The sequence below is a fragment of the Harpia harpyja genome, chromosome 18, assembly GCF_026419915.1.
Source record: "Harpia harpyja isolate bHarHar1 chromosome 18, bHarHar1 primary haplotype, whole genome shotgun sequence".
NCBI classification, from domain to species: Eukaryota; Metazoa; Chordata; class Aves; order Accipitriformes; family Accipitridae; genus Harpia; species Harpia harpyja.
The window spans coordinates 26011815-26038883 of NC_068957.1; the positions used below are offsets into that span (position 1 = coordinate 26011815).

Below are 27069 nucleotides of genomic sequence, written 5' to 3' on the forward strand. Positions count from 1 at the left end.
GAGCCCGCCAGGCTGCCCAGCCAACCTGCAGACCTGGGAACTAAAAACACCTCTGGCTATGGGGTAGGATTCTGCAAATTTACCCAAAAAGCGAGCAGCCACAGCGCGCGCAGGGAAGGGCAGTGCCTGGGCACAGCTGCCCACTCCTGGAGCCGGTGCTGCCAGCTGCGCCTGGCCCTCGCCCGGCGCCCAGGAAGCACCAGCGCCGGAGCAGGCAGAACCCAGCAGTGGGTGAAATCCACCTCGCAGCAGCAGCTGGACTGCTGCTCGAGCGAAGGAGCTGCATAACCACCACCTGGAGCACCAGAACAGCAACAGTGCTGTGGTTGTTTATTCCTTCCCTGCAAAATATCAGGAGAATGACTAAGTGGTGAATTTGTGGTTATTTACTGTTGAACTCCAGCGTTGGCACATGTCAGGGAACTGCTGGAGAAAGACAGCGAAAACACACTGGCTTTGCCTCTTGCTCCAGGCACAGTGATGCTAATGGAGAGGCCAGCACCAGCTCCACAGCCGGCGGTATGGGGAGGGCAGCCAGGCAGCATCCCACCACAGCCGCCCAGGAAGAAGAGCTGGGCTCCATAAGGGATCCCCTGGCCTGCAGAGGGGGTGGAGGTTCTACTGCAACTGCCCAGAAAGCACTGACTGCCTAGCTGTAAAAAGATGAGAATTAATTCTGCCCAGATGTCATTGCTGGCACAGCAGGCGCCGGCCCCAGGAGGCAGCGGTGCAGCAGCTGGCACCGCCATGCCGCCACGCACCACGGGGTCGGAGATCAGGCGCAGTATGGGAGAGTAAAAGCCTTTGATAAGGGGGTGGTTACAATGAAAAATGTTTTTCAAAGCACTCTCCCTTTCCATTAGCACTACCGCAGCTTTACAACCTCAGCCCCCGGATTGCCGGTCCGGTTTCATGGTGTCTGTGTACTCTTCTGAAGAAATCTTGATGTCTGATGTAGATAAGCCAGAAGAGAAAGCATGATTTGTCCCTGGTTTCACAAGCTAGGTGAACCTTTTCTGACTCCAGAATATAAGAAATAGAATGGGTTACTCTGCATTTAAGCATATTCATACTAACAGCCCTCCTGGACCTACCAGTTAGGCTACTTCCAGGAGGACTGCTAAATTTCTGGGAACATCAAACATCTAACTACAATTCACCACCACTTTTTGGCACATAGTGGCAAACTTACTTTGCCTCAGTTTCCTCCTTTGGTCATACCACCCCACACATAAAGAGCTGGATCCCTGCTTTCTGTGGCATTTCCTGAGGAACAGGCCCAGGGTGAGGACAGCAGCTTGGTATCGTCCCCACACCCCAGTCTCAGGGATGCTAGAATGTGAACTGGATCCTTCTGCATCTAGAGTGATCTCAGCCTTCTGTAATTTCAGCTGGCATTCAGTTGGCAGGATTACAACATGCAACTGGCAGCACGTTACAGCCTGGTAACCTCTATGCTCAGAACCAAGGAGTGTATTCAATGGAACACATATATCACTAGGATGTGTTCATTTACAGCACCTGATAACTATTACCATTTGGAAACTTCTGGACCCTAATGTACTCCCGTACCACAACTCTGAATGCATCATAAATATATTCCAGCAGCCTGTCACACAAGAGCAACCTGACTGCCAGAAAAAAGCCCTTTGTGATTTTGTATCTCTCTTTTGCTATTTTACAATTAATTGGATTGTGAAATACAAAAATAGTGAGGAAGGACCTCTCCCATCTCTCAAGCCTCAGCTCCTTTCAGCCCAGCTTCCCCCATCTCACTTTCACATCACGAAGTGGCACAGTTCTGATCCACCTGGGGAATTTACCCTTTTCACCACTTCATGCGGGTTATGGGATGGGGCTAATACCTGTTTAGAGAAGGCGTCTGCAGGTCTGGTGGACACAGGTCTGCAAGTGGAGCAAAAACCCTGCAGGGAGAGCGGGAAGAGAGCAAGACCCTGAAGCCCTGACCCGCAACAGCCCTTCCCACACGGGGAAGCAGACGCATGCATGGCGACACAATACTGTGTGCCAGGGGCTATCAGCAGGGACAGACCCAAAAGCACAAGTTTCGACATACTTTGTCGCTCCCTAGTCACCCAAAGGAGACAAACCCCATGCTGCTGCAGCCTGCTTTACGGAGATATTACACAGACAGGTGCCCCAGGAAGATGCTCCCCCAAGGAACCGTGTGATGGTGGGACACGGGCTGCAGACCACCTCCTTCGAACCCACCCCAGGCAATGCAAGCAGGGGGCTTTAGGGACATGCCAGGGAAGGTACAGGATTTGTTAGGTTTTTAGCTCACCTGGCAAGGCCTTTGCCCATTTGACCACGTAGACCAGCTGCCTCTCCCCAAGCTCATTCAGGCTGGTCAGCAGGTTGGAGAAGGAGTCCGGCTGGCTGTTGTCGTGGCCAGCACACACCACACCAGGCTCGATGGCCTCCAGGACGTTGAGGAAGATGGGCTGGCACTCATACCCATCAATGCGCGTCATCACCATCTTGGGAGCTTGCTCCTCGCTGGGGCTGGATGAGCTGGCTGCCTCCAAGTCATCTTGTGTCTTCAGGTTACCCAGCTTCTTCAGCTTGCGGGCTGTGGAAATGACACATTTTAGTGTGATGCTTAAAAATAAAAAAAAAGCTTGAGGTTTCTTGGCCTCCAGCTCCATCACTTATATTTACAAAGAAAGGGAAACTGACGGCCGGCAGCAGCTAGTCCTTCAGGGCACACTGCCCAAAGAGTGCCTTGGCATCACAGACCTCACGTAAAGACAAAAGGGAGCACACACTGCGCAAGGAAATCCATTTGCTCGTTAATCTTATATGGAAAAGAACAAGCATCATTTACATCCCCAGCTGTGACCGGTCTCACATTAAGTCCCACTGAGAAATGGAGAAGAACTGGGGAAAAGAGGGAAGAGGTGACTCGATTCAAACAACTACTCACATGCAATTAAAAAGGGAAGAAACACAAGCAAATAAACTCAGTAGACGGTCACGTTCCAGGGAAAAAAGCCTTTGCACTCGGATGCTCAAGGGGGATTGTTCCATCCCAGGCCACAGTGGAACCGGGCTGCAACCGAGAGAAATACCTTCTCCCTGCCCAGGGCTCCTGCAACCCCTGCTGCCCTCTAACCAAGCTCTCCCAGATGGGTCACTAGTCTACAAATACATTACGGAAAACACATTTTAAAAGCTAGTAGGTGGTTCCACAGCTGTCTCCCTGGAGCCTCCCCAGCGAGCCCACCAACGAGGAGAAGACTCGAGCAGGGGTGGCCTTGGTCTGCCAGCCAGCTTCAAGAGCAACATCAGCAGAGTGGGCTTGTGGGGCTGGGACTGCAGGCAGCCCACGACTGTGCCCATGTCACCATGACCAAGTGTCCCTCCTGTGCAGCTGGATCTTAATTATAGATGCTAGCAAGATACACCAGGAGCTTCAGATGCGTGACTTCAGAATTCTTGGAGAGTCAGTGTTCACCCAATGTGGTACCTATATAAGGGTGTTCAGCACAACACAGGCTGGCAGGCTACTGCAGATAGGAACAGCTTTCACCCCTTACCAGCTCCAAAACCCCCTTATTAATTAGAGGAAAAGAGCTGATTGTTTAATTCAAGTGGCGAACATAACATCAAACCAACTGTCCTTGGGGTTTTGGCTCCTTTGTTACATGATACTTATTGCAAATTTCCTTTCAGCTGTAATTAGAAAAATAAGCAGCGAAACATAAAAATGTCAAGTTAAAGTGCAGCTTTGTAAATCAATTAAAAATGTTGATCTTTTAAGTAATGTACTTTGGATGATCTACTGTACGAGCAATTAAGACAGGCTGCTCTGTAAAAAAGGAGGAGAAAGGAGTGATAAAAATAAAAGAAAGCAACAGGAAAACAGGGCTGCAGTGCAGTGTGACATCCTTCGGCCATTGTCTGCTGAGGTGACACGCCAGCCAGAGCATTGAGCCTCCCCTCTCCCAGCCCTCCAGAAGTCACAGGCAGCACAGGCAGCACCAGGATCTGGCAGACCCCGACACTCTCCTCTTGAGGCCCTGGCAAGCCGATCCCCTGGGACAGGTATGGCACCGCTCTCCCTGGGAGCTGCACTGGGGTTTTGCTCTCAACAAGCAGCACAGAAGGAGAGGCGTGCAGAATGCTGCTCCCGCATTTCCAAACAACGTTGTTAATTCGGGAAAGAGGCACGGGGGCTGACTCCACCTGAGGCAGAAACCATGTCTCATGGTTGTGCTTAGCACTGGACCTTTCGAGACAGAGTGCTGCTAGGAAAAAAAAGCTCCCTGGCTTAAAAGAAGAAATAAAAACCAAACCGTATCTTCCAAAGATAAATGATCAGTGCCCATCAGGTCCTGCGCGTAACTGGAACCAAACCCACACTGTGTAAAACACACACATGGTTTGGTTTAAATGTTACATTTTTTTTTCTTAAAATTGAATTATGTAGTACTGAAAGATATTGAGTGAAGTAAGAAGAGAGCAAGCAACCAACCATGCTGGCTGTGAGACTGCAGCCATAAACCAAAGCCCTCCGCGTCAGAGAGCAGTGAAGGTGAATAACTGCTCTTATCAGAGGAGCCTTATGTTTGTGCTTTCCCGGAGCAGTTGTTCCACAGATCACTAAAATACTGATGTTACTAGATGAAGAAAAGCTTCAGAGGTAGAGTAGCTTATATTCAGTCACCTGTGCAAAAACCCTTTTTCGTGGCAGCTCCTACTCAGCAGCTACCAGGAACAAAAACAGAAATAAAAAAAAAAATAGAAATTAAAGACATCTGCTATGATTTTATTCTAGGATGAGCTAAGCTAGGCAGAAGTCTGCACTGCACTTCTCCAAACCAAGGTGGGATGAACCCCAGCATGTGTGACTGAAAACAGGCAGTTTACTGGCTCAGCTGTCAGCAGGGACAATAGCACTGGGGAAGCCTCGAAATGCAGCTGCTGGCACAGCACTGCCTGAGTCACACCCACAGTGTGCCTGCAATTTGGCTTGGGGTTAATTGAGAAAATACCGTATGTATTTGAAACACAGCTTAAAGGACATAATTATATGGCATCACGATCAAATATTCGCCAGCGCAAGAATCCCTAGGGAGCACACTGTACAGCAATTATAGGAGTGACACACGTTAAGCAACTTAACCTGCCCACCCTCCCGCCAGGCGTTCCTGAAGCTGGTGAAGGAGCGCTCTGGGCTCCAGCACTGATTTTCCATGAGTGCTGGACTCAGGGAAGTTCTGGGGACCTGGAAAAAAACTGCTTTTGCACTAGCAATGACAGAAATCCTGCCACCCCCAGGCACTGCATGCTGATTTCAGCTGCAGGCGAAATGACGGAGAAGCTGAAACAGGACTTGACTTATATCCTGTTCTTTCAATTTTTTATTAACATCAACATGTGGCTTGTCAAAACCAGATATTGTCGAGCTATCAATCTTTTCTGGCATGATAATTTTAGTTGGTAATTATAATAGTACTGGTCTAGCAGACATGTTTAAGAGATCTGAATCAGTCTGGCCCACAAAAGTTAAAAAAACTCAAACAACACAAAATTAGACAGTACTGCTGAATTATTTTAAATCACCCAGATGATACATCTCAAAACTAATTATAAATGTTGAAACAACGTCAGACAGGTTTACTTCTTATGAGGGTTGTTCATGGCCCTTTGCTAGTGAATGTCTACATTCATTCCAAAAAGAAAATCAACTTTCTACTAAAAAAGTCTGTATGACAATGCATAAATGGGAAAACACTAACGAACATTAAGGACTGAGTACATTTCACTGTAAGTAGATACATAGAGCAACTGAAAAAGTGAGCCATGTTCAACGAATGTCAAACTCCATCCTCACCAGTCTGAACTCGCACCAAAAGCTGATGGACAAACACAGAGGCCTGAACTGGCAAGATAGTTCAGTGGACACAGGACTAACAGGATCCTGTGGCATGTGAAGGAGGAAAACACTGGCTGGGAGAGCATCTTACCACCGCCTTTAAGCACTGATGCTGCTGACACTGGGAAACTGTTATTAGACATTCACCGTACAAGGGAGGTGTCCGCAGACTGCAGAAACCATAAGAATAGTAAAGACTAGAAACACACCTTGGAGTAAGGAAGTAAAGAATTTTACCTAGGTGGCTATGCAGAAGGCTAGAGGGTTATTAAGTCACAGCCAACAAATACCCACAGCAGGGACAGAAATTCAATAAAAGTTTTTTCAATCTAGCACGAAAAGCCGTATCAAAGATCCAGTTGCTGGAAATCATGAACAAACAAGATGAAAAACAAGGTACATCTATCACAACACTGAACATAACTAACTACTGCAACTGCATGGCAAAAAATGTGTTAAGATTCTCCACTGCTGGAAATGCTTACATCGATATCAAATGCTTTTATAAGACATGAGCTCTATTTTAACCACAGAAACTGGACCTGAATTAGGACTAAATACAGGTATGCCTCAAGCCTTGGGCTTTCACAGGCTACTAACAGTTACTACACTAGTCTTCTAGCCCTGCCATCAATGAAGTGAACCGAATTTTACATGTTTGGGAAGTTTTACCGCAAAAGAGGACACACACAGAGCGCAGCCACTAGGCTGAAGGTGCACAGCAGACGTCCCATAGCACAGGCGGGCTGCCAGCTCCGGCCGAGGGCAGAGGCGCTTGGTTCTCACAACGGGAACAGCCTATGGGACCTCACATGCCACGACTAAAACGCACTGGCAGCAAACGAACAGGAGGTGCCTTAAATCCAGAGCTCTGCAGTTCAGCAGGAGTTGTGCTGGCTGAGTGATGTGCAGGGTCCCGACTGGAGCAGGACAGAGGGGTCAGGATGCCCATGTGTGCACGGGGGCTGGCAGGATCCCTGCAGCCGTGCAGGCACCTGCGCTTGCAGTAGGAATTGGTGCTGTGGGAGGAGGAGGACAGTGCACCAGCAGAACTGAGCACATGAAACCGGCATTATCACTTTTTTTTTCTTTTTTTTTTTTTCTTTCTTTTCCCTCTCTTTGGCTTTACAGTGTTGATCAGGAGAGAAGATTCTGTTTAATGGATTTCAGCTTGCAGGTCAGAGTGATCTCAATCAATAATGAAGTGCTACAACATATTGCCATTCTGTGCCAAAGCAGACTCCTAAATAAGGTATTCAGTGTGTCACCTCCTCCTCCCATTAAACACACTGAGAGCTGCAGGTCTGCTGGTCACAGGCGGCTCTATTATACCCTACAAATGACTGGTAATTAACAAGCAGTTAAAAACAACTGTTTGGAGCTTGGAAGCATTTTCAAATGCTCTGCCTCTCTACTGTGGGAGAAATAACTGTGGACAAACTCATAGCGTGCATGTTTTTAACAATTGCCTTTAAACCGACACTCAAAACAAATGTAAAACAGAGCAGGCAGAACAGGTCAGGGTGACCCAAAGAGCTTAAGAAAAAAAAAGGCAGGGGGGGGGACGACAACTATCAGTATTAGCATTAATTTTGTCAGTGTGTCCTGCAGAAGAAGGCTACACTGATGTATGTCTTCTCTTGCTTAAGGAAACTTCACCAGAAAAAAGCACTTAAAAATAAGAGCATGCTTGTTTTGGATGGCATTATAAAGCCCTTCTGCTGGCTGTGGATCAGGGAGCTGGGTTTGGCTCCTCATCCCTGTCCCCCAGCTTGGGAGCCCAGCAGTCCATGGGCAGGATGATGGCGGCGGCCCAGTCCCGACCCACCAGGCGGAGAAGGGAAGGGTCCCAGAGGAGTCTCCCTGCTTCCCTGGGAAGCCACGGCTACGAACAGCCACCAGCAGCCATGAAAATGACTGTCCTCAGGACAAGAAGGTGCGCGGGCACACACAGCGCCGGGCCAGGCTCCTCTGCCCTCGCTCCCTCCCAGCAGGGCTGGATGACTGGGGCTGGGGGCAGAATTGGTGAAGCAGATACTGGGGAACTGAGATGGAGATAGCTGTCTGGTAACTTCGGCAAGCAAACTGCCTGCTTGGTCACATCAGGTAGATTGGGCACCTCCCTGGTGCTCCGAAATCACGGTGTGCCTTTGCACATGCCCATACGCATCGCTCCCAAAGCGCTGCAGCAGCAGCAGCCTGCTGTTTGCCGACAGCTCGCCTGCGTTGGAGGGGGAACATAAGTGAAGAGCGGTCAGAGCCAGCTCACGGGACTGATGTTGCGAGGTTTTAGGACTGCATTATCTTTTGGGACGTTTTTTTTTTTCTGCTTGCTACCAGGAGGAAAGGAGCGAGCTGCACGTCTCTGCATCCCCCCGCCAAGAGCTGTGTCCCCACCACTCAGATTTACTACCTGCTGCTGCAAAAGCAGAGGGGAGAGGCTGACTGCTGCCTTGCCGACTGGACATGTTTGTTGGTACCTGAGCTGTAACAACTGTTCTGGGGACAAATAAAATTAAAACCACTGCTCCTTGATGAGCAATAAAGCAGAACCATTTTGGTAGCAAGTTCTTCAACACAACATTCCAGCAGCCCAGCAGCTCCGGGAGGCTCTGCCCGTCCCAGCAATGGTGGAAGTATTTAAACTCAAACGTTGGCACATCTAACTAGCCAGGGCTCCCCCACTTCCCTCCGCACTGTGCCTGATGCTGCCAGTGCCTTTCCTTTCCGTATCACCCGTGACTCCCCTCCGCTTCGCTGTCAGGGGCCTTTTCATCGTGGGTCAGGTCCCTCAGCCCCATTTTTCAGGGTATTTTCTTCCTCACTCTCATGTCAAATGAACTCAAAGATGAGCCACCCAGTGATGTACATTGTAGCTCCAGATTTTGAGCACAAAACCTCAGACTTTGGATACGGGCACTCTGTCATGTTTTGGCAGAGCTACAGGTTTTGGAACAGAGACTAACTGTAACAAGGATCTTTACCAGTGATACAGGAGCAACTTCCATTCAGCAAAGAAAAATACTGGGGCTGTAATTTGTAAAGAAAAATGCCCCTTTCTGCCTGGGAAATATCATACTAAAATGGGAGTGCTCTGTTCAAAGAGGCTTTGGTGTGAGTGAGAATCCAGCTAACCTGGCTGTTTACATTCATTCAGATTAACAAGGTTTTAAATTAAGGAAAGGAATATTTCATGAAACTCAAACAAAAGTTTAATGAAATTCACAGTTTTGGTATTAGAAACCTGCAAGTGTTTCCTGAAGCTCATTACTCTCCATCAGCCTCATTTTTTCAGCCATTTACTGACTAGAAATACACCAAGTATATTTGTTATCTGCAGGACTAGCCCGGCTGCCCCAGGCCATCACAAGGACCCGGGGGACATTATCCAGACAGTACCTCCGAGAGTCATCCCAGCTTCGTAGCACTTCCGCAGGCGGCAGGACGGGCAGTTTTTCCTTCTGAACTTGTCAATGGTGCAGTCATTCCGGCTGGCACAGAGGTATTTCTGTTTACCTACAAACATCAGAGGAAACAGCAGATGGGTGGTGGGTACTGATCAGACCAGGTTTACAAGGAGAAATGGACTCACACTTTCTCAGTATCACCAGGGTCACTGACATCATGAGAGGAGAGAGGAGAGGACAGAAGAGAGAAGACAGAGGAGAGGAGAGAGGACAGAGAAAAGAGGGGAGAGAAGGGACAGAAGAGGACTGTATCAGTGCTGGTTTCCCAGTTCAACCCCCAGCAGAAGATTTATGTTGGAAGTTGGTATCTTTTGGGAAAACAGCACAGTTCTTCCTCTGCTGCTACAGGAGTGGTTCATCGCCAGATATCACACTTTGTACGAGAGCTGGCTACCCGAAACACAGACACTGGTCAGTGCTGTTTTGCCATACTTAGCACCCCTTCTCTGCCTGCCCTCCCCACTGCCAGGCAGCACTGCTCCTCTTTACAGGCACACGGCAGAGGCTTGCAGACCAAGATGTCCAAGGAGGAAAATCACTCTGCACTGTGCAGCACAGCAGAGGTTAACAGCAGTTAAAAAGTAATGAAATATGGATAATTTGGTTCTCATTCTTTAAATGGCATATATCTATTGCTTGACTTTTTGCTCTGATGAGCTGTTTTTCTCCCAGAACATCTTCAAAATGCAGCCTGATCCTCCTGCCACAGCACTTACCCACAGTTTGCTGAATATAGTCCCCAGACAGTGGCCTTCCCTCTACAACCACAACTCTGTTTACAGTGCTTTTGGGGGCTGACTTATTTTTTGTGCCACCCATTAATGCTAATTGTTGTCTGCAGGTTACAGACACTGGGGTTGGGGAACTGACAGCATGGGGAGCTGCTGCCCCACAGGCTCTGCTGCCGTGGATCTCATGCCAGGCTGGCACCAGTCACTCTGTCCCCTGGGCTGCACTCGCAGCCAGCCAGGAGGAAACTGGGATCAGCAATTCCCTGTAAGGGAGACCCTGGCAGCATCAGGTTTAGGGGGGCTTGCAGAAAATTCAGAAGTTACTTATTGTCAGACTAACCGGTATCTTAGACTCACCTTTCCACTTGTTCAGAGAGCAGCCCTTAGAGCTCCAGATTTCAGCTTTTTTTTTTTTACTGCCTCATTTGCTAGACATGCCAAGAATGAACTATCCTTCCTGACTCATCACTTGTTTTCTTGTCAAGTCTAAACACGTTTACTGAATCAGGATTTATCTGATGTTCTTCATACCGTTCCAAACTAAACCATTCTCAGTAAATAATAGAGCCGTGCACCTCACAGACTCTGCATAAGTAGCCTACATGGGAAATCAGTCTACATCCAGTTTAACCTTTATTTATCATCTGCAAGTGTTTGCTTTCTATATTCTTATAGGAAGAGCCCTTGGAGTCATCAGAGATCCATTAAAAGGACAAGGTTGGAATCTAACCGCTTAATGTACCGTTTTGACAAGAGATGCACCAATTTTGGTGCACTGATTTAACAAACTCCCCACCTCCCATGCACACATCCACAACTTATGAAGATATTGCAATCAGAAAAAGTGGCACATTTTTAGCAACCCAGTATCATAGACCTCACTGGCACCGTCTGTTGCTTGCCCATTGCCCCTCCCAGCTCCAGAGAGCAGCTTTGTTTCCTGCGCCCTGGGGAGCAAGGAGCCCACAGAAGGTCCCACTGCTCCTTCCCAGCACTGGCCGCCAGCAGTGCACGGCTGCAGCTTCGCTGGCACGACCGGTTGCCAGCTGCAAAATCCCACCTGCAGCCTCTCATCACAGGCTTGCAGAAAAGTCATTATAAGGCTCAACGTATAATCAACTCCTTCTCACACTGCGTGCGCGCAGGGCTACGCCAAAGGGCTGCAAAAATACTGTATGTTTGGACTTAGAATTGTCCCCATTAAAAGCTGATCATTACACCACTGCCAGTGCCTTAGCTGTTAAGACTGGAGACATAATGGGGCAAGAGTGCATTACCTGCAGCACATGGTACCTTGCTAAATCCTTTTTACACCGTTCTCATCGGCGCCTCTTCTCACCCCCCTCCCCTTGCTCATTACCAGTGTTAAGGACACTTAGAGAAGCCTCAGAAGCAGCGATTACATCAAATCCCGGAGAACACAAGCACCATCCTCCCTTTCAACAGTTCATTGAGGAGGGTGAGTAATAAACAACTTCAGCTGAAACTGGGTTACTTGGAGTTATTTTTGTGCTATGGGAAACGAGTGCTGAGGCCATACTCTCTCCACGCGACCTCTTTACGTGCATATATCAAAAAGAATGGACGCCCTACCTTCTCAGGCATGGGCATGGAGAGCTGTAAGGTGATTTTACTCTCCTTCCCCTCCAGCTGCACTGCAGGATTCCTGTCTTGTGACAATGTCTGACACTGGGATGCTCCAGAGCCAATCAAAACTACCACGAGAATAAAATGGCTGGCCTTGGGACTACCAGGAAGGCTCAAGCCCAGCCCACGGCGCCAACTCAGTCTCTGGCCGAGGCCATCGGGCTGCCATGAGCAGTGCTGCCCCAGGAGCATCCGCAACCCTCCTGCTCTCCCCTCACCCTTCGGCTCCTGCTCCTTCCCTATCTTACCTCCCTAGTCTAAACTACAGCATTTTTGCAACAATAATAGCTCAAAATCTTTAAAAAGGTCAAGCCTCTCCTGTGAATGGCTTTAGCAAGGGAACACGGCACAGTCACTGCCCGAGCCCCCCAAGGACACTCCAGGGTCAGGCACAGCTCTATCTAAATTCCCCTGCCAAGGGGAGGAACATGCACCAGCCCCAGCCCCCTTATCTCCCCCAAGCTCCAGGCAGCGTCCCGATGTGCAGGCTCATCCCCCACCCCACTCTGTCCCCCCAGGCACCCACGGGCACCCACAGGAGGGGAGCAGGGGGACGGAAGAGATTTGGGAATGGGGTTCAAGCCTTGCTCAATAAGGCAGCCATGCTGGTTCCCATCAGCTCTTCAGCAGCATCCACCACCTCTCGCACTGCTGGGAAGCGACACAGAGAGGGAGCGATCTCCAACCAGCTGAGACCAGGCAGGGTGCCTCAGCACCTACCGGGCCTCCTGGATCACTGGGCACAAAACGGGCACATTAGAAGGGTCTCTACAACAACTTTACCTCCCTGCTGATGGGCTCTGATGAATGCAAGCTTTTAAGTTGCAGTCAAAAACTCACCCCACAGTCACGGTACAGTGACTTTGCTAAAACAGCAAGGGCCTGCTTCCTGGTTCACAAAATAAACTCTTTGGGGCAGGAACCAATTTTCTGTTAACTGTACATGCATAGTCTGGCACTGTTTATTTTAAGCTGTCAGCCATTAACAAAAAGGGAAACAAATGGTCATGCAATGGCTATTCATGAGTCTGCTTTTGCTCAGCGTGAGAATAAGCTGCTTGCTCATCTTGTCTTAACTCCAGGGATGTAGAGATTCCCCTTTTAATTACTGGAGAAACTCGGTGCCCTCATCACTGCTATCCCCAGCTGTGGACACGGTTTACGAATAGAACCCATGACCTGGGAGAGGGACCACACCGTGTCACTACCCCAGCGAAGCCAACTGTCCTAAACGCCTGCACTCATCCCCTCAACCATGGAGAACTGCGACGGCCGGGACGCTCACCGCCTCCGGCATGGACTGACACACTGCCGGACCAAGCATCTCTGGTGAATATGCCAGCAATAGCAGCTCCTCTGCTCCGTCTGCACCGATGTACACTATCCCTTCTCTCCAAGCTGGGAGCATGCACTACTTGACACGGACATGAACAGCTGTGTCACCTGAGCACAGCACAGGCGTATGGAGAAGGTGCCACTGGCTGTAAAAGCCCAGAGAACAAGGAAGGGTGGCTGGGATACAGATGGGTTCCATCTGTCTTACATAACTTCTCATATACAGAGACTTGGTTTTAATTTCAGGATAATTTACTCTCTTCATTTAAGAACAAGCTGAGACATTTGCAATCAGCTGTTCTTTACTTAAAGATAAATGCACTGTTTTTTCTTTTATCGAGTTTAACACTGGAATGATTTTTTTTCTCCTTTTCTTCCCTGCAAACAACAGAGATGCTTTCTTGTGTTACTCCAAAGCAGAGGCTCTTGCTTTACAAACCTGTAAGTACAGGTCTGAACGTTAAAGATACTCTCCCTTTTTTACCCAGCAGTCCTGCTCTTTGCAAAGCCAATCACCCAGACTGTCTTTACAACAGGGATGTTGGCAAGGTGTCAGCCTCAGATAATCACCCAGCTGACAACACCACAGATGTATGCCCAGAGAAGACCCCTCTCCTTCCCTGACGATGCAGATAATGTTTGGCATGTATGTAGGTGAGAAGTGAAGTTACAAAGGTACTCAGCACCCCTCTGCTACGTCAAACCAGCACAGGAACCCCAGGAGATCAGTCTGTGCAACTGAGGCTCTTGCAGACTGCTGCAGTTCCCCCCTTCAATGCGCACCACGAATACACTGCTGTACCACTGCCCCCTTTGCTGGGAACACCCCCGCCGGCTCGGGCTCCCTCCTGTGCCACCTCACGCCAGGTGGAAAGATGCTTCTGTCATCACCAAGTCCTCCTGCTCATCACCTGGGACTGCAATGAACATCATGAGCAGAGGGGAAGAGCAGTTCTCCAGTCTCGACAAAAAATAAAGATTTATGGAGAAAGATTAGTTGCTCAATTGAGAGAAATTATTTAACTAAAAGCCTGTTGCCACATGAGTTGTTGTGCCTAGAGTAGCTTTCTCTTCCAGAAAGCAAAGTAATCTATGCAAACGTCTGGAGTAAGATTTACAATTGTGAATGTGAAAACCCATTAAATGCCTTTTGGAAGAGAGAGATATCCTTGCATTTCAGGGCACAAACCAAATTCTAACAGTTGGGGGATAAGGCCAAGCTTTCTGAGAACGCGAATCTCCCAGGGTTTCATGTAACCACAGGGTCTCTAGTGCTCTTCTGTACAAGCTCTGGTCCCCTTCGCTGTCACCAGCTGGGCTATGGCAAGAGCTGAGCCTGCGGGTTTGGTGCTGGGACCACTCTGAAGTTCCCACTTTATGCCCCCATTAGAAATAATCAAAGAGGGCACAGCTATGAAGCTCTCAGAACCAACACTAAGCCACTATTAATAAACTACCTTTGCAAAGTCATTTTCTTAATAGTCACCTGTATTTACCAGCAGACTAAAGAAAACAAAAGGAAAGCATCCAGCCCCAGTGACACAGCGCAGGCTTCAGCACTGGCTCCAGTTCTTCTTTCCTGGGGCAGTGACTTCAGCAGCCTGCGGCGGCTGGGAAGGCAGTCTGGCTCTGTGGGAAGAGCAAGGGGAAAGCTCTCTGGGGAACCAGAAAGAATGGTCTGCAAGTGAAAACATTAGCTAGCCAGAGAAATGCAAGCATGGAAGTTACAGATGTTGGCAAAAATGAGGCTGGCCATCTTGCAAGTGAGGAAGTCCACATCATGACTGAAGAATCTGCAGGGTGCATTTAGAGCTGGCCTATATATAACCTGGACATCTTGAGAGTGTCTATAAATCAAGACAGCTGACAGAAAGAGATCAGGAAAATATTTATGTCTCTTCTGTTAACTCATCCAGCATCTTTCTGGGAGAACTGGTTGGACTTGAGCTTGCAAAAAACCTCAAATCTGTCAAACATTTTATCAAAGCAGGAGTGATCTGCTCTACTGGAAACCACATGAATACCTCAGCGTGTTTCAAAAGGGAAGAGGAATCAATGTCATAACTTTTTTTTTTTTTTTTTTTTTTAAATCTTTTCCCTTTCTAATCCCTTAGAAGGCACTGTATGTCTATAAAACCTTCTTAAATATCCCTGAAATTACTGCCAGGTAAGTTCATTATTATATTAGGCAAAGAATATGATAAAAGAAAAACTACATGTCTAGCTATTCTCCATTCCCTCTGAGGTGATCTGTTTGTGCTGCTTTTCAGTTCCCAGTCCATTGCTTCTCCTAACCAACAGAGGCTGCTGGCTTACAACAGTAACATGAAGGTAACGGAGGCAGAAGAAAAGGTTTCTCTTCTCATTGGGAAAGCTTTCTGATCTGCTGTTGTAAAAAGTCTCCAATGGTGACATAAGGTTTTCAGAGATGCATTTGATGGACTTTAAAACATGAGAATACACTGAAATATCAGCTTTGAATATTGCTCCTCCACTTTAAGAAGGAAAGGTCTGGCTGGAAAATCACCAAGTATTAGGATAGAAATCACCACCTACCGCTACCCTGCGTTCAATATTTATAAAGGAGTCTGATTTATTGTCTCTTTCCCAAAATAAAGACTCTATCCATGTACCTCAGGGTAATATAAGATGAAATCTCACACTCAGGCAGGTCCCCACACACTGCTGCTGCTCCTCACTGCAGACGCACTTCGCTCCACGGTCTCATCTAGGGGAAAGGCAAAGGGCTGCTGCTGCCCAGTCCTACCGCAACCAAACATTTCTAACCCTCTGCAATACCTCGAGGCTTAAAAACTAAGAAGGGGGCATAAATACCATTTAAATTACTGATGCAACACAATCAGGAGAGGGAACACCACCAAAGCATATGATCGAGAGCAGCGCAAGCAGCCCAGGCTGCCTCCTCTCCCTCAGCAGGCATCTTGCAGCCCTCATCCACACGCCCGCTGCCATGCCGGACAAAGCCCACCCTGGTTTAAAAGGAGGAGCACTGCTCGGGGACTTGCCAGCTGACAAGGGCTATTTCATCAGCAGTTTCTCTTACAGAGAGCGCCAAGACTCCACTTACTATAAATCAACAATAACTTGCTGACTTAAACAAGCATCTGTTATTTACTCTGGCGGCACAAGCCAATCCATTTGGTCTTACACAGAATTGGTGTATAGCAAAGAGACATAACTTTAAATGACTCACTTTGGAAAAATATGCCAAGCTTATTATCTATTAGTATTATTTGACTGTCCTATTAGAGCAATGGGATGCTGTTGTCCTCTATGGCACAGCCCTGATTCTTCCCTGAACCAGTGCTGTCAAGTTCACTCCTGGCATGCATGATGAATGAGGGAAGATGCAACTCTGAAAATGTGCAGGATAATACTAGAATTAATCTAGAAGCAGTGCTCTGACAATGGCAGGTGAGCACCCATCAGTTTGGGACCTCCACTCGACAGAGGGGTGATGTAAGGTGCGGGAGGGGAAGGTCACAGCAAGACAAGCCAGAGACAGAAGCCTCCATCCCCATCGCTGGTTGCCAGCTGGGAACTGCAGTGCCTCCCTCTCCCAGGGATGCCATGGCGTGTAACACTGACTGCCAACGGTGTGCTGGTGCACCAAATAAATTACGTTAGCACTGAGGAAGAATGATGATTTGTATTGGTTCATCACTCCAGAAAACAAGTCAGATGTGCGATTTACAGGCACATTACGTTACCGGACAGTTAGGCTTCCACAATAGCGACTCTCACTCTGCTGCCAGGGAATCACGACTCTAACTGCAGTTAGAAACCAGACATTGGTGACCCACAGCCCAAGGAAACAGCTGGGCTAGGTCCTTCTACATGCTAATTACCAAGGAAAGATGGTGCAAAGACTATGGACATGAAGGAGAAGTTGCTTTCTCAAGGGTTGGGGAGAAGGATCATGGACACCAAGATCAGAGCATGGCTCTTGACGGACAGACAGTTCTGCCATTTTGCAGGTATTGAGAGAAGTGACCCTCTGAAAGGGATATAAGAGAGGAAAAGCATCCACTAAATTTGGAGTTCTGGGTCTGAGATCGCAGGAGGGCTGATGGGAACTTACAGCACCCTTGGGAATCAACAGGAGAAGCAGGAACTGACTGCTCCTGGGTCTCACTAGGTCACTAAGATAATCAGGCATTGAAAACGACTGTGTTTTGGCAAACTGGTCTGGCTACTTTTTGAGGGCAATCTGTAATGTGGAATGACAAACATAGGACAAAGAAATCAATTTATCCTTGAATTTTCTCCTTTACTAGTTTTAAAGACCTTAGAAACCCACCACACTTTGTCCCTACCACTCCTGCCTCAGTTCCCTTGGCTTGGCAGGCTCCCCAAAGCAAGGCTGCTTAACCTCTTTCAGCAGGAGGAAAACATACCATGACGCTGCAAATGCCTCCAGCACTTGCATGTTAATGACTTGACTGCTGATGAGAGAACTTGTGTCAGTAGCATTTGACTCTCTACTTTGAGGCTACTTTGGTAGAGAAAGCCAATACTTGGAGGCGAGAGTGATGTTCCCTCCTCTCTCTGTATGCATTACCTTCAGCCGCCCGTTTGAAGAAGACTTTGCAGCTACCACAAGTGAGGGCTCCATAGTGGCACCCAGATGCTTCATCTCCACAAATCAGGCAAGTCTTTTGAGGTGGAAAGTAATAGTCAATGGGCAAGACGTGTTCATGGCCAGTCTCCAACCTGCAGCGTAAAACAGAAAGAACAAGGGAAAGGGTCAGCAAATGAGGTTAGGATGAGCTATGGGTGAGCGCAGCAGATTGGGGTTTGGGAGAATGTTCATGGCAAAACGGAAAATTTCAGTGATGGGACAAGCCAAGCACTGATCAGAAAGGAGGCAAGCAACGACTAAGCCAAACCTCGCTCTGACCACGCAGAAGACCATGCTGGGGTGCCCCTCCTGACATTGCCCCTAGGTACAATGTGTGACAACGTGTGACAAAGTACAGGCATGGTGACAGCACAGCCTAGAAAGAGAAGACAACTGGGACCGGCTGTTGCAGCTTTCATGTAATTTTGGCTTCAATACTGAGGCTTGTACATCAAAAAAGGACTCTGCATGCTCATTAAGCTACGTGATCCCACTCCATTAAGGTCACTGTTGTCACTTCACTACAGATTAATTTATCCTTTTGATTCTTAATTTAAACAAATTAATTTTTCCTAAGCTAGCAAACTCCCTTAAGCTACTCTTTTCTTCTTGCTTTTTTGTCTTGCTTGTTTTCTACCTATTCCCTCTTTCAATACCCAGCAACGGCTGGACTGAACCTTCTTCCAGGATGCCTCTGGTGAAAACATAAAGCATTTGCTGTGAATGTGTCCCAGCAGACTCCTGTTTATACCCATCCCATGACTAAAGGCACTGCCCCTGCGTCTCCCAGTCACACGGAGTACAATGGGATAGAGCCATCAACAGCCCCATGTGCTGAGCACGGCGCCACTAACCACTGAAGGGTGAAAACAAACCTCAGAGCCAAAAATAAAAGTTTCAGGGTCCGCCATATAATAACTATGATTAAATGCTGGAAGTGGGTTAGTGTGGATTACAGAACTTCACATTTTCCACTTGCCAGTTCAGTAGTCCAAAAGACCCATTTTGGGTTTTCACTCTGGGTAGCTGGAACCAAGGATGGGGACGGAAATCAGCTGTTAGCATGGGCAGAGCATGGACTCCAGTGAAGACCTGGGGCCATCTTTGACTGTTGCTGCTTTCCCCAACCCCCAGTTTTGACAAAACCTCTTCCAAGTTCTGCTGGGGAAGCACAAAGAGCCTCCTGCAGCCCCGGCACAACCCAAGCAGGTGCCAAGGACACTGAGAGGGCTGCGGCGGTGCGGTGCCGGGGTGCTCAGGAGACAGAGCTCCACACCTCCACCCTCCTACCGCTCCCCAGCCAGCACAGCCTGCAGCTCAAATGGTGCTGGAAATGTGGGATCGGGTCCCCACGACCCTGGGGGAGGACTTCACCCGCCAGTGCCACGCTGCCTGTGTGTGCCAGGCTGACGTAGTGCCAACCAGCCGCCTTAACCGTGGCACCGAGACGCTCCGAGAGCCAGCCCTCCTCTCCGACTGCGTATTCGTCATGCTTCCCTCCACCATCCGCATGCCCAAATCCTTTCCTCTTGGCTAGCACCCATCCTGCCTCCTCCCTCCTGACAGACACACTGCCACATGCTTGTTTGATCAGATCTATGGAAAAGCTGCTTTTTCAGAAGGCATGGCAGCAGAAGAGGCACTTATCAGAATCACAAGTCAATGAATGTCCAGGCAGTATGGGGAACAATAGCATTTTAAGTTATTTGCTAAAACTCGCTTTTTGTCAAAACACCAGATGAGGCAATTAGCTTCTAACAGTCAGTAGGTCACCGCAACTTTTTGGTCAAAAGGAGATCTGCTTTTGGTTTCTGGCATTGTTTGAATGCTTGCAGGTGAGCTCTTAGAAATCAAATTATATTAAGAGCAAATGTGACAATGCTGGGACTTCTGGAAAAAATCTTTATACTCAGAAAATCCCCATTTGGGACCACAGTATGAATAAACCCAAACTCCACTGAAACAGAAAATAGCCCTGGGAGAGATGGCAGCCGGAACCCATACCGTGAATCTTCTGAAAAGTCTTGCAACTTTTAGAAAAAGGGGTCAAACATCAACACAGGCCCCAGGGCAAGGGAACACTGTCCTGCTTCTCAGCCCCTCTGCCCCAAACTGCTGCCCGTGGCCAGCACCTCTCCACATCCTGCAGGTCCACAGGCAGCTCTGCCCATCCAGGTACGACACAAGCAAGGGGACATCTCACACACCCAAAGAGCATCTGGCAACATCGAGGTTTAATTAAGGAAAGATACACCTGTTGTCTGTGCTAATCACCAGCTTTTCCACTGGGGTTTCCAACTCTGTGGTAAGTTATGATGTACGGCACCGCTGCCCTGCACTTGCCGGGCTGAGACTGCAGCAGGCACCAGGGCAGGCGGTCCCACGCAGTCCCCCACCTCTCCCATCCCTCTCCCCCATCTTGTTTCACTACTCCCAAAACATAGGGAGAGCCTGCAACCTGCGCGCAGGGACATCCCAGGGACATCAGGACTTAAAACTACCTATAGTGCAACAGCTTAAAGAGCAATCACTCTTATAGAGAGCTGTGGCAAGGACAACGATGCACTCGCATAGGGGCAGCTGCCTGGTTATCATCTTTTGCTCAGTTATTTTAATTCTGGTAATAGGAGTAGCTTCTTTAGTCCAGACTATCCATTCCATTTTGTTTTGCTTCCCAAACTGAGGAGAGAGAGGTTTTAAATGAGAAAAAGTGTTTCCTCAAGGGCCGATGAGAAACAAGTATTTGACTGGTTTAAAGCATACCATAGGCTGAAAAATACCTTCCGGTGCAGACAGGACTTAAGGGACTGTTGCTGTTGTTATGTGAACAACTAGCTGGGATGCTTAATTTCAACCAAAAACTAACTCTGTCACCAGACTACTGGTGCAGTTTGCCTTTCACACAGGTCTTTTCAAAGCCCCTCACACCTTGAGAGTAAGGCATGAAATGGGACAATTATTGCCAAGATCAAAACCCAGGCTCACCTCTGTCCTCTGATCTTGCTGTCAGTTGTGTCCTTCAAGAATGCTGCTATCTTCTATTCCTCATATGAGAGCTACGCAGATCCTACCTAAATTGTAGGTTAATAACTGGAGCAGCAATTTTATCCCCTTTTCTTAAGGCAAGAAACATTTTGAGTGATTCCTCGTCTTTTTAGCAGCAGCAATCAGAATCAGTGACTCATCTGTAGATGCTGCTCAACTATCCTTCCCTGACAATCTCCATTTCCAAGGCTTTTCTTGAATTACTGATTAAACAGAGGAGATGCAGTTGGCTGCACCATATCTGCCATAGTTAAGTCCTGATGCAACAAACACCTCCCTGTCTCGCCCTCCCCAGCATCCTGCCCGTCCTCCCAGTGCAATCCTGCTGTCCCGTCCTCAGCAGGGCCCAGGGCACCCCCCGCTTCCCTCCGTGCCCCGTCTGCACAACCGCCCTACGCTACACAGCCTTGGCACTCAGTTTGAGGTGCTACAGTAGAGCAGACACTACTAAGAAAAAAACAGCAGCAAATATAAAAGCTTTGCTAAAAATGCCTTATTTATCCAGCAATTTTTTAGATTCCAGCAGTACCAGACCTGTCCTCTAATGACCTGTTACCTTTTTTCTCCTCTCTATGCAATCAGAAATCTGAAAAGGGCTAATTTATCTTTTTCCATAAGGCCTTCCATACTGTGCTTTCCGTGTTCTTTGCCCCATGTATTTCAGATAGGAAATGAGCAAAGTGACTCTCACAGTAGCAGCTGTTTTGATGACAGAAGCAGGACCCCCAGAAGACCCTGGAGTATTTTTGAGGCATAATTATTTAAAGCTGCAAAGTAGGTTAGCAATTAAGGCTTGAGGGGCTTTTTAAACAGCTTTTTAAATAGCTGTTTCTGCATGAGAAGAGTTGTGCAAGTACAAATATACCTTCATGCACGTGTATGTCTACTGTACCTATACAGGTGCATCTACCTAGGAAGGGTGCTGAGCAGAGCGGCCCAGAGCTGCTCGGGCTCTCCCTGCAAACCCCTGTGCGCTCGGCCAATCTTGCCCCCAGCTGCCCACTTACGGATGGAAATCAGAGGGAGCTGGCAGGCACTCAAGGTTAATCCTGGCTGTGAGACAGGCTCCTCCCGGGTGTAACACTCTTGTCTCCAGGGTTTGCACAGGGCAGCATTCAGCCCCTGCATCCCATCGTGTCGGGAGATTGATGTTGCGGCAGCTGGGGAGAGGCTCAGCTGCAGGCTGAGCCCTGCAGCACCAACGTGATTGCCAACTCACTCCTGCACCTTTACTACTGGCAGCCACTGTCCAGAGCAGAAGGATTTGCCCCAGAACGCCCTTGGTTTTAAAAAGACGCCAATTTGCCTTTTCTTTTTTATTTTTAGAGGGAAAATTGTAAGAAAAACATAACTGAAAACATCAGCAACTCAGAGTGAGCTGGGATAATGGTACCCTTAACGATCTATTTTCCAGTTTCCAAGAGACCTTTTAAAGGCGTTCTCAAAATATGTAGGTAATAACACAGCAATGAGCCAAAAAGATGGCTTATGGAGGCTGCAGGGGCGTGTGGACTGGCAGCTTTCTGGGCAGAGCCCCTGACACCCACCTGCACAGGCGTCCCAGCGACCAGCAGCATTTGCAGCTCCTCCACCCCTGCACAAGGGACCGGAGGGGTGGCTCAGCAGCTCACGATGGGCTGCTTAAAAGCTTTCCTCCAAGAGGAAGTTTTTACTCTTTCAGTACCTGCTGACTGCAACCACCCCACAGAGCCACAGGAATACTGAGGTCTGACAAAAACAAGCACCAAGCGAGTTGTGGAGGGCTCCAGAATACGTGACTATAGTTTGCACAATATATGGCAAGTGTCACACTGCCTCAGAACTCCAAAGCAGGGAGATAGCGCGGCGCGGGCAGACACAACTGGTGCAGCAGTGACGTCGGGCAGAGATTCCAGCTCTGGCGCACGGCTTGAAGGCCAAGGTCAGGGCTGCTCACAAAGGAGCTTGGTGGTTTTCAGGGGAGAGAAAAAACAACCTCACTATCTCTCTTATGGCTACAGGAAGAATTTTACTGTTGTTTCAGAAGGGTTCTTTAAGGAAATGGAGAGTATACTGAGCTCCTGCCATGTGCAAATATTTCTGTAGAGTAGGAACTGTAATTTTGCAATGCAAGCACTTGTTTGTCAATAGTTAATTTCACAACACACCCAGAAAACCAAGGGCAATCACAGATAAGAGAATGTCAACCACTTCTAATAACCCACAAAGAAAGTTTCCATCTCAGCAACAGACAGCACATGCTACCCAAAAGGAGCCAAGGCACAACCGCCCCCCGCTGCCCGGAACTTCTGACTCCAAAGACAGACCACGAAAAAGTATGTTTGCTGCTTTATCTGCATGGCTTCTGCAGTCCACACCTACCAGCTCGAATAAGATTAATTCATTAAGCAATTCACCATGCTAATATAACACGATGCATATTCCTTACACTCCCTCTGTTTTCCATCAGTTTGACATAACTGAACAAACACAATTTCCACCTCCTTCACTCTTAAATTTGACAGTTGCAGCAGAATAACCCACCAGACTGAAGTGAAACATTGCAGTGTTGCTCTCTGCACGGCTGTGCCCTGACCACTGGCATAACCTCCTCGTGGCATCAGCTCACTGCGTCAACTGCTCAGTGTCAGCGTTTGCACCAGCGGGCTTGGAACTCGCTCCAAGACTTAGCTGCCTTGTCCAGAAACACATCTGCTAAAGCACAATGCAGTGGATTTGCAAACACAAGGACTCAGCTGGACTGGCCTTTGGAGAATCCCTAACCGGGATTTGCCTGCCCACCCACAGCAGCTGCCACGCACCCATGCTCATCCCGCCTGACCAGCCATCAGCTGGGAATCCCCAAGCAGAGCGCTTTTGGTCCCACACCTTGCCCTTTGGGCAAAGTGGCTGGTGGTTTTGCACCTTTACAATGCTATATCTAACCACCTGCCTGGCCATAATGCTCGAGAAGATGCTGAGCCATGAACTCAATAAGCACCTGCACACAAACTTGGATGACACAGAATACTGTCCGGTCATTTCTGAGGTACTGCGATGTTATCAGGAGTAAATGTTGCCTTTAAAATGGCATCGTCTGTGCGTGACATTTTCAAACACAATAATAAAAGTAACAGGCTTCCTGTCAATGGAGTTGCGTGGCTCATGCCTGGACAAAGGTCTATGACTCACACCAAGGTGCAAGACCCACGATTAGCTAAGAGCACGACTGTTCATTTTAAACACAAGTCTCATGTCCTCTTGCACATTCCTGTTTCGCTGACGCTGGCTTCAGCCAGAGCTGAACTGAATCTTCAATCCACAGTCACTAAGTTGCACTGATTCAGATAATAATCCAGCCTGCATGGAAACTTTAAAGCATTCCATCTGTTAAAATGCATTGGGAAGTTTAATCTATAAACATGCAGCCTTGTACACTGAATTTATTTTCTTTTTTCTAAATAGTCTTGAATATGTTTCTAAACTGACCATTTCTTGTTTTCCTGTATAACTGCTGGAGCCAGAGAGGCAAGACAGCATCTCTGAGAGAGCAGAGCATGGTGCACAGTGTGAACAACAGGGACAACACATATGGGAACTTGATCTTCACTGGATTTATATAAGCATTAGCAGATAACAACAGGTTTTCCAAACATCCCTGGCAGTGAGGGCAGACAGAACTAGCACACCCTCAGGAGAAGGTCCTTCCACCAACAGCTCCCAGGAGCAGCAGCGTGGGGCTCTCCAGCAGAGATGGCAGCAGCTCAGAGGCTGCCTCCCAGCCCAGGGGGCACAAATAACTTCAGCAAGCACAGCTGCACAAATCCATTTGCAAATCTCCCAAATGAAATTCTCTTTTCCTTTTCGAATGCTCTATTTACTTGTTTTGACAGTTTATTTTTCACACACTGGGTGCCAGCTGCAGCTGAAACCCCACCTCTACCAGCCCAGACCCAGGCAAGCCCATGGCTGTTTCCTTTGGTGCACAAGAAAGCTGCTCCAGCCTGGAGCTGCACCGAAACCGGCTGCTGTTTGCCCCATGGGGCGGCCTCTGTCCCAGCACCCAGGGGACAGTCCCAAACAGCCACCCCGGCCAGCCGAGCCACTGCACACCCACTGACGGGGTGGACGGCAGAGGCCGTGTCATAACCCAAACCTCTGGGGAGTCTCCTGATTTTAATGACCATCATTGGCTCTCACCTTCCAGTCATCCCTAAGAAAGAAGCAGAAAGTGAGGTTAAAAAGGTGACAGGAAGCAGGCATGCTATACCTGAAATGCAAAGCCTGGGCAAAGCCACTCTGCAGCCTCTGTATCACACAGGTGGCCTCTGCGGTAGGCAGCTGCCTGCATTTTGGGTACAGTACTGAACCCAAAACTTCTGCCTCAAAACCTGATCTCCAGCCAGTGAGCTCAGGGAGCAGCTTAAATAAATCAGCTCAGAGCAAATCAAACACTTGACTTCTCCAGACAGAGAAGGTATCTATGAAAAGAGACAGCATAAACGTATTGCAAGGTTATTTAAGATGGGAACTCACCTGATTATGAAGCATCAAGGGGACAAAAAGCAAAACAGGAGTCATGCAAGCAAGCTTCAGCCCTGACGAGCACCCCTGAGGTCATCAGCGCTGTACACCATATCGTCCTGGTGACTGCAGAGTCACCTGGAGCCTCCAAGGACAAGACCTTGGTGTCCTTGGTGCACAGACAACCCTACTTATTTCCCAAGGAAACAGTCTGTCCTGACTAATATCTTTTAAGTTAGTTTAACCCACAGCATAATCTTCCATTCTTAAATCCATCTCCTCTGCTGACAAAATGTGCCTATAAAGAAAATCACAAATCATGAGATACTCTTGATCCATATATTTCATGCTCCAAGAGACACTGCCATCGTGCCAGATAGGGAGGACTGGCTTACAGTCCCCTAGAAAGCATCCTGGCCATTACTGTACTTGGCAGGGTACTGCAGGCTTGTAGGACAACGTACTAACAGTCTGCTTTTATAGGAAGACATTTAGCTTTCCCTCTTCGAAAACTAAGTGCAGTGATACTTATTAAACACTTAGGAAGGGATGATGCAAGTTCCTTGGCAGCTTTTCACAAATGTCCGTTTGAAGTGCAAATCTCCAGACGTAACAAAATGTCTCCCTGCCTGAGCCAGATCCAATCCCCCCGGCCAGGGCCACCCCTCGGCAGCCGACGTGTGCTACGGCTGGGAAGGGTGACTGGAGGCTGCCGGACCCGCGCCAGCTCCTCACGCCCCGAACAGCGCTGGTGCAGCGCTCCAGGGGCAGGAGGGGTTCTGACAGCAGGAATCCCCGTCCTCTCCCAGGGCTTGCTGGGCTCACACGACCACGGAGATCGATGTGGGGCAGAAGACCAAAGCTACTCTCTCCACATGCCCTTCACATGCAGATTAATGTTCCTTTTGTTTTCGCAGCACACGGATCTCAATGCCAGCACTGCATTTATAAATTAGACAAGTAGTCCCTGCGCCGGCTCACAAAGCCTTTGTAGAACAATACCTGCTCCGAGACTTTTCTTTTCACTGGCAGGGTATAGGGATAAGGGGAGGCTTGCAAAGAGGCTGGGTGGTCGGCCAGCACACACAGACCCGTGTCCGGTGATGGGGCGCAGCCAGAGCACCTCATGTGAACTGGCCATTTGGTCCCCAAGGTATCTCCACAAATCACTTGGCCAATCAACAAAGTGCGGTCGTGTCTCAAACTGAAAAGAGCAGCTGCTGGAGGGAGAGACGATAGGGTCCGCACGGCGCTGGCAGGATGGGGGGACTGATGTCAGTGCCATATGCAGACGCCCTGCTCACGAATCGTGCCGCCTCCTTCCGAGAGCCGGGCTGACCCCTCCAGCTGTCCCTTGGCAGGGACTGGAGGAGGATGCCTGCCGGAATGGGGCTTCCCTCCTGGTCCCCCCAGGACCTTCAGCTAACTCCACAGAATCTGATAAGGGACTGCAGAATGAAAACCAAGGTGGACTGATTTAAATCATTGTCATATAGAACTTCAAATGTAATCAGAATTTAGCTTGACACCAAGTATCCCTCTACGTAAATAATCGATTTTCATCTTTTCTACTTCTGTCTTTTGCAGTGATTTTCCCTGAAGAATGCAATCAGTAATGTTCCCTGTCTTCACATTTTCTCTTTGCAATGTGCAGAATGTGTTCATTTTAAATAGGGCCATGTTGATGCCTCCGCAGAGGATGTGACAGCTCATTAGCAAGAGGCTTCTCCTGTTTAACAAATACGCCTTTTTTTTTTTTCAAGCAATTACACAGTTTGTCGTGACTTTTGATTTTCC

At 48.4% G+C, this 27069-nt stretch overlaps 1 protein-coding gene across 1 annotated transcript in view; it reads right to left on the reverse strand.

Annotated features, from left to right (window-relative positions):
• Positions 1 to 27069, reverse strand: part of AR (androgen receptor) — a 59538-nt gene that overhangs the window by 13193 nt on the left and 19276 nt on the right. The window contains exons 2-4 of the mRNA XM_052813348.1: positions 17665 to 17816; positions 9302 to 9418; positions 2306 to 2593 (exon numbers count right to left, since the gene is read on the reverse strand). Coding sequence (XP_052669308.1) covers positions 2306 to 2593; positions 9302 to 9418; positions 17665 to 17816 — 557 coding nt within the window. The remainder of the gene's footprint in view (positions 1 to 2305; positions 2594 to 9301; positions 9419 to 17664; positions 17817 to 27069) is intronic.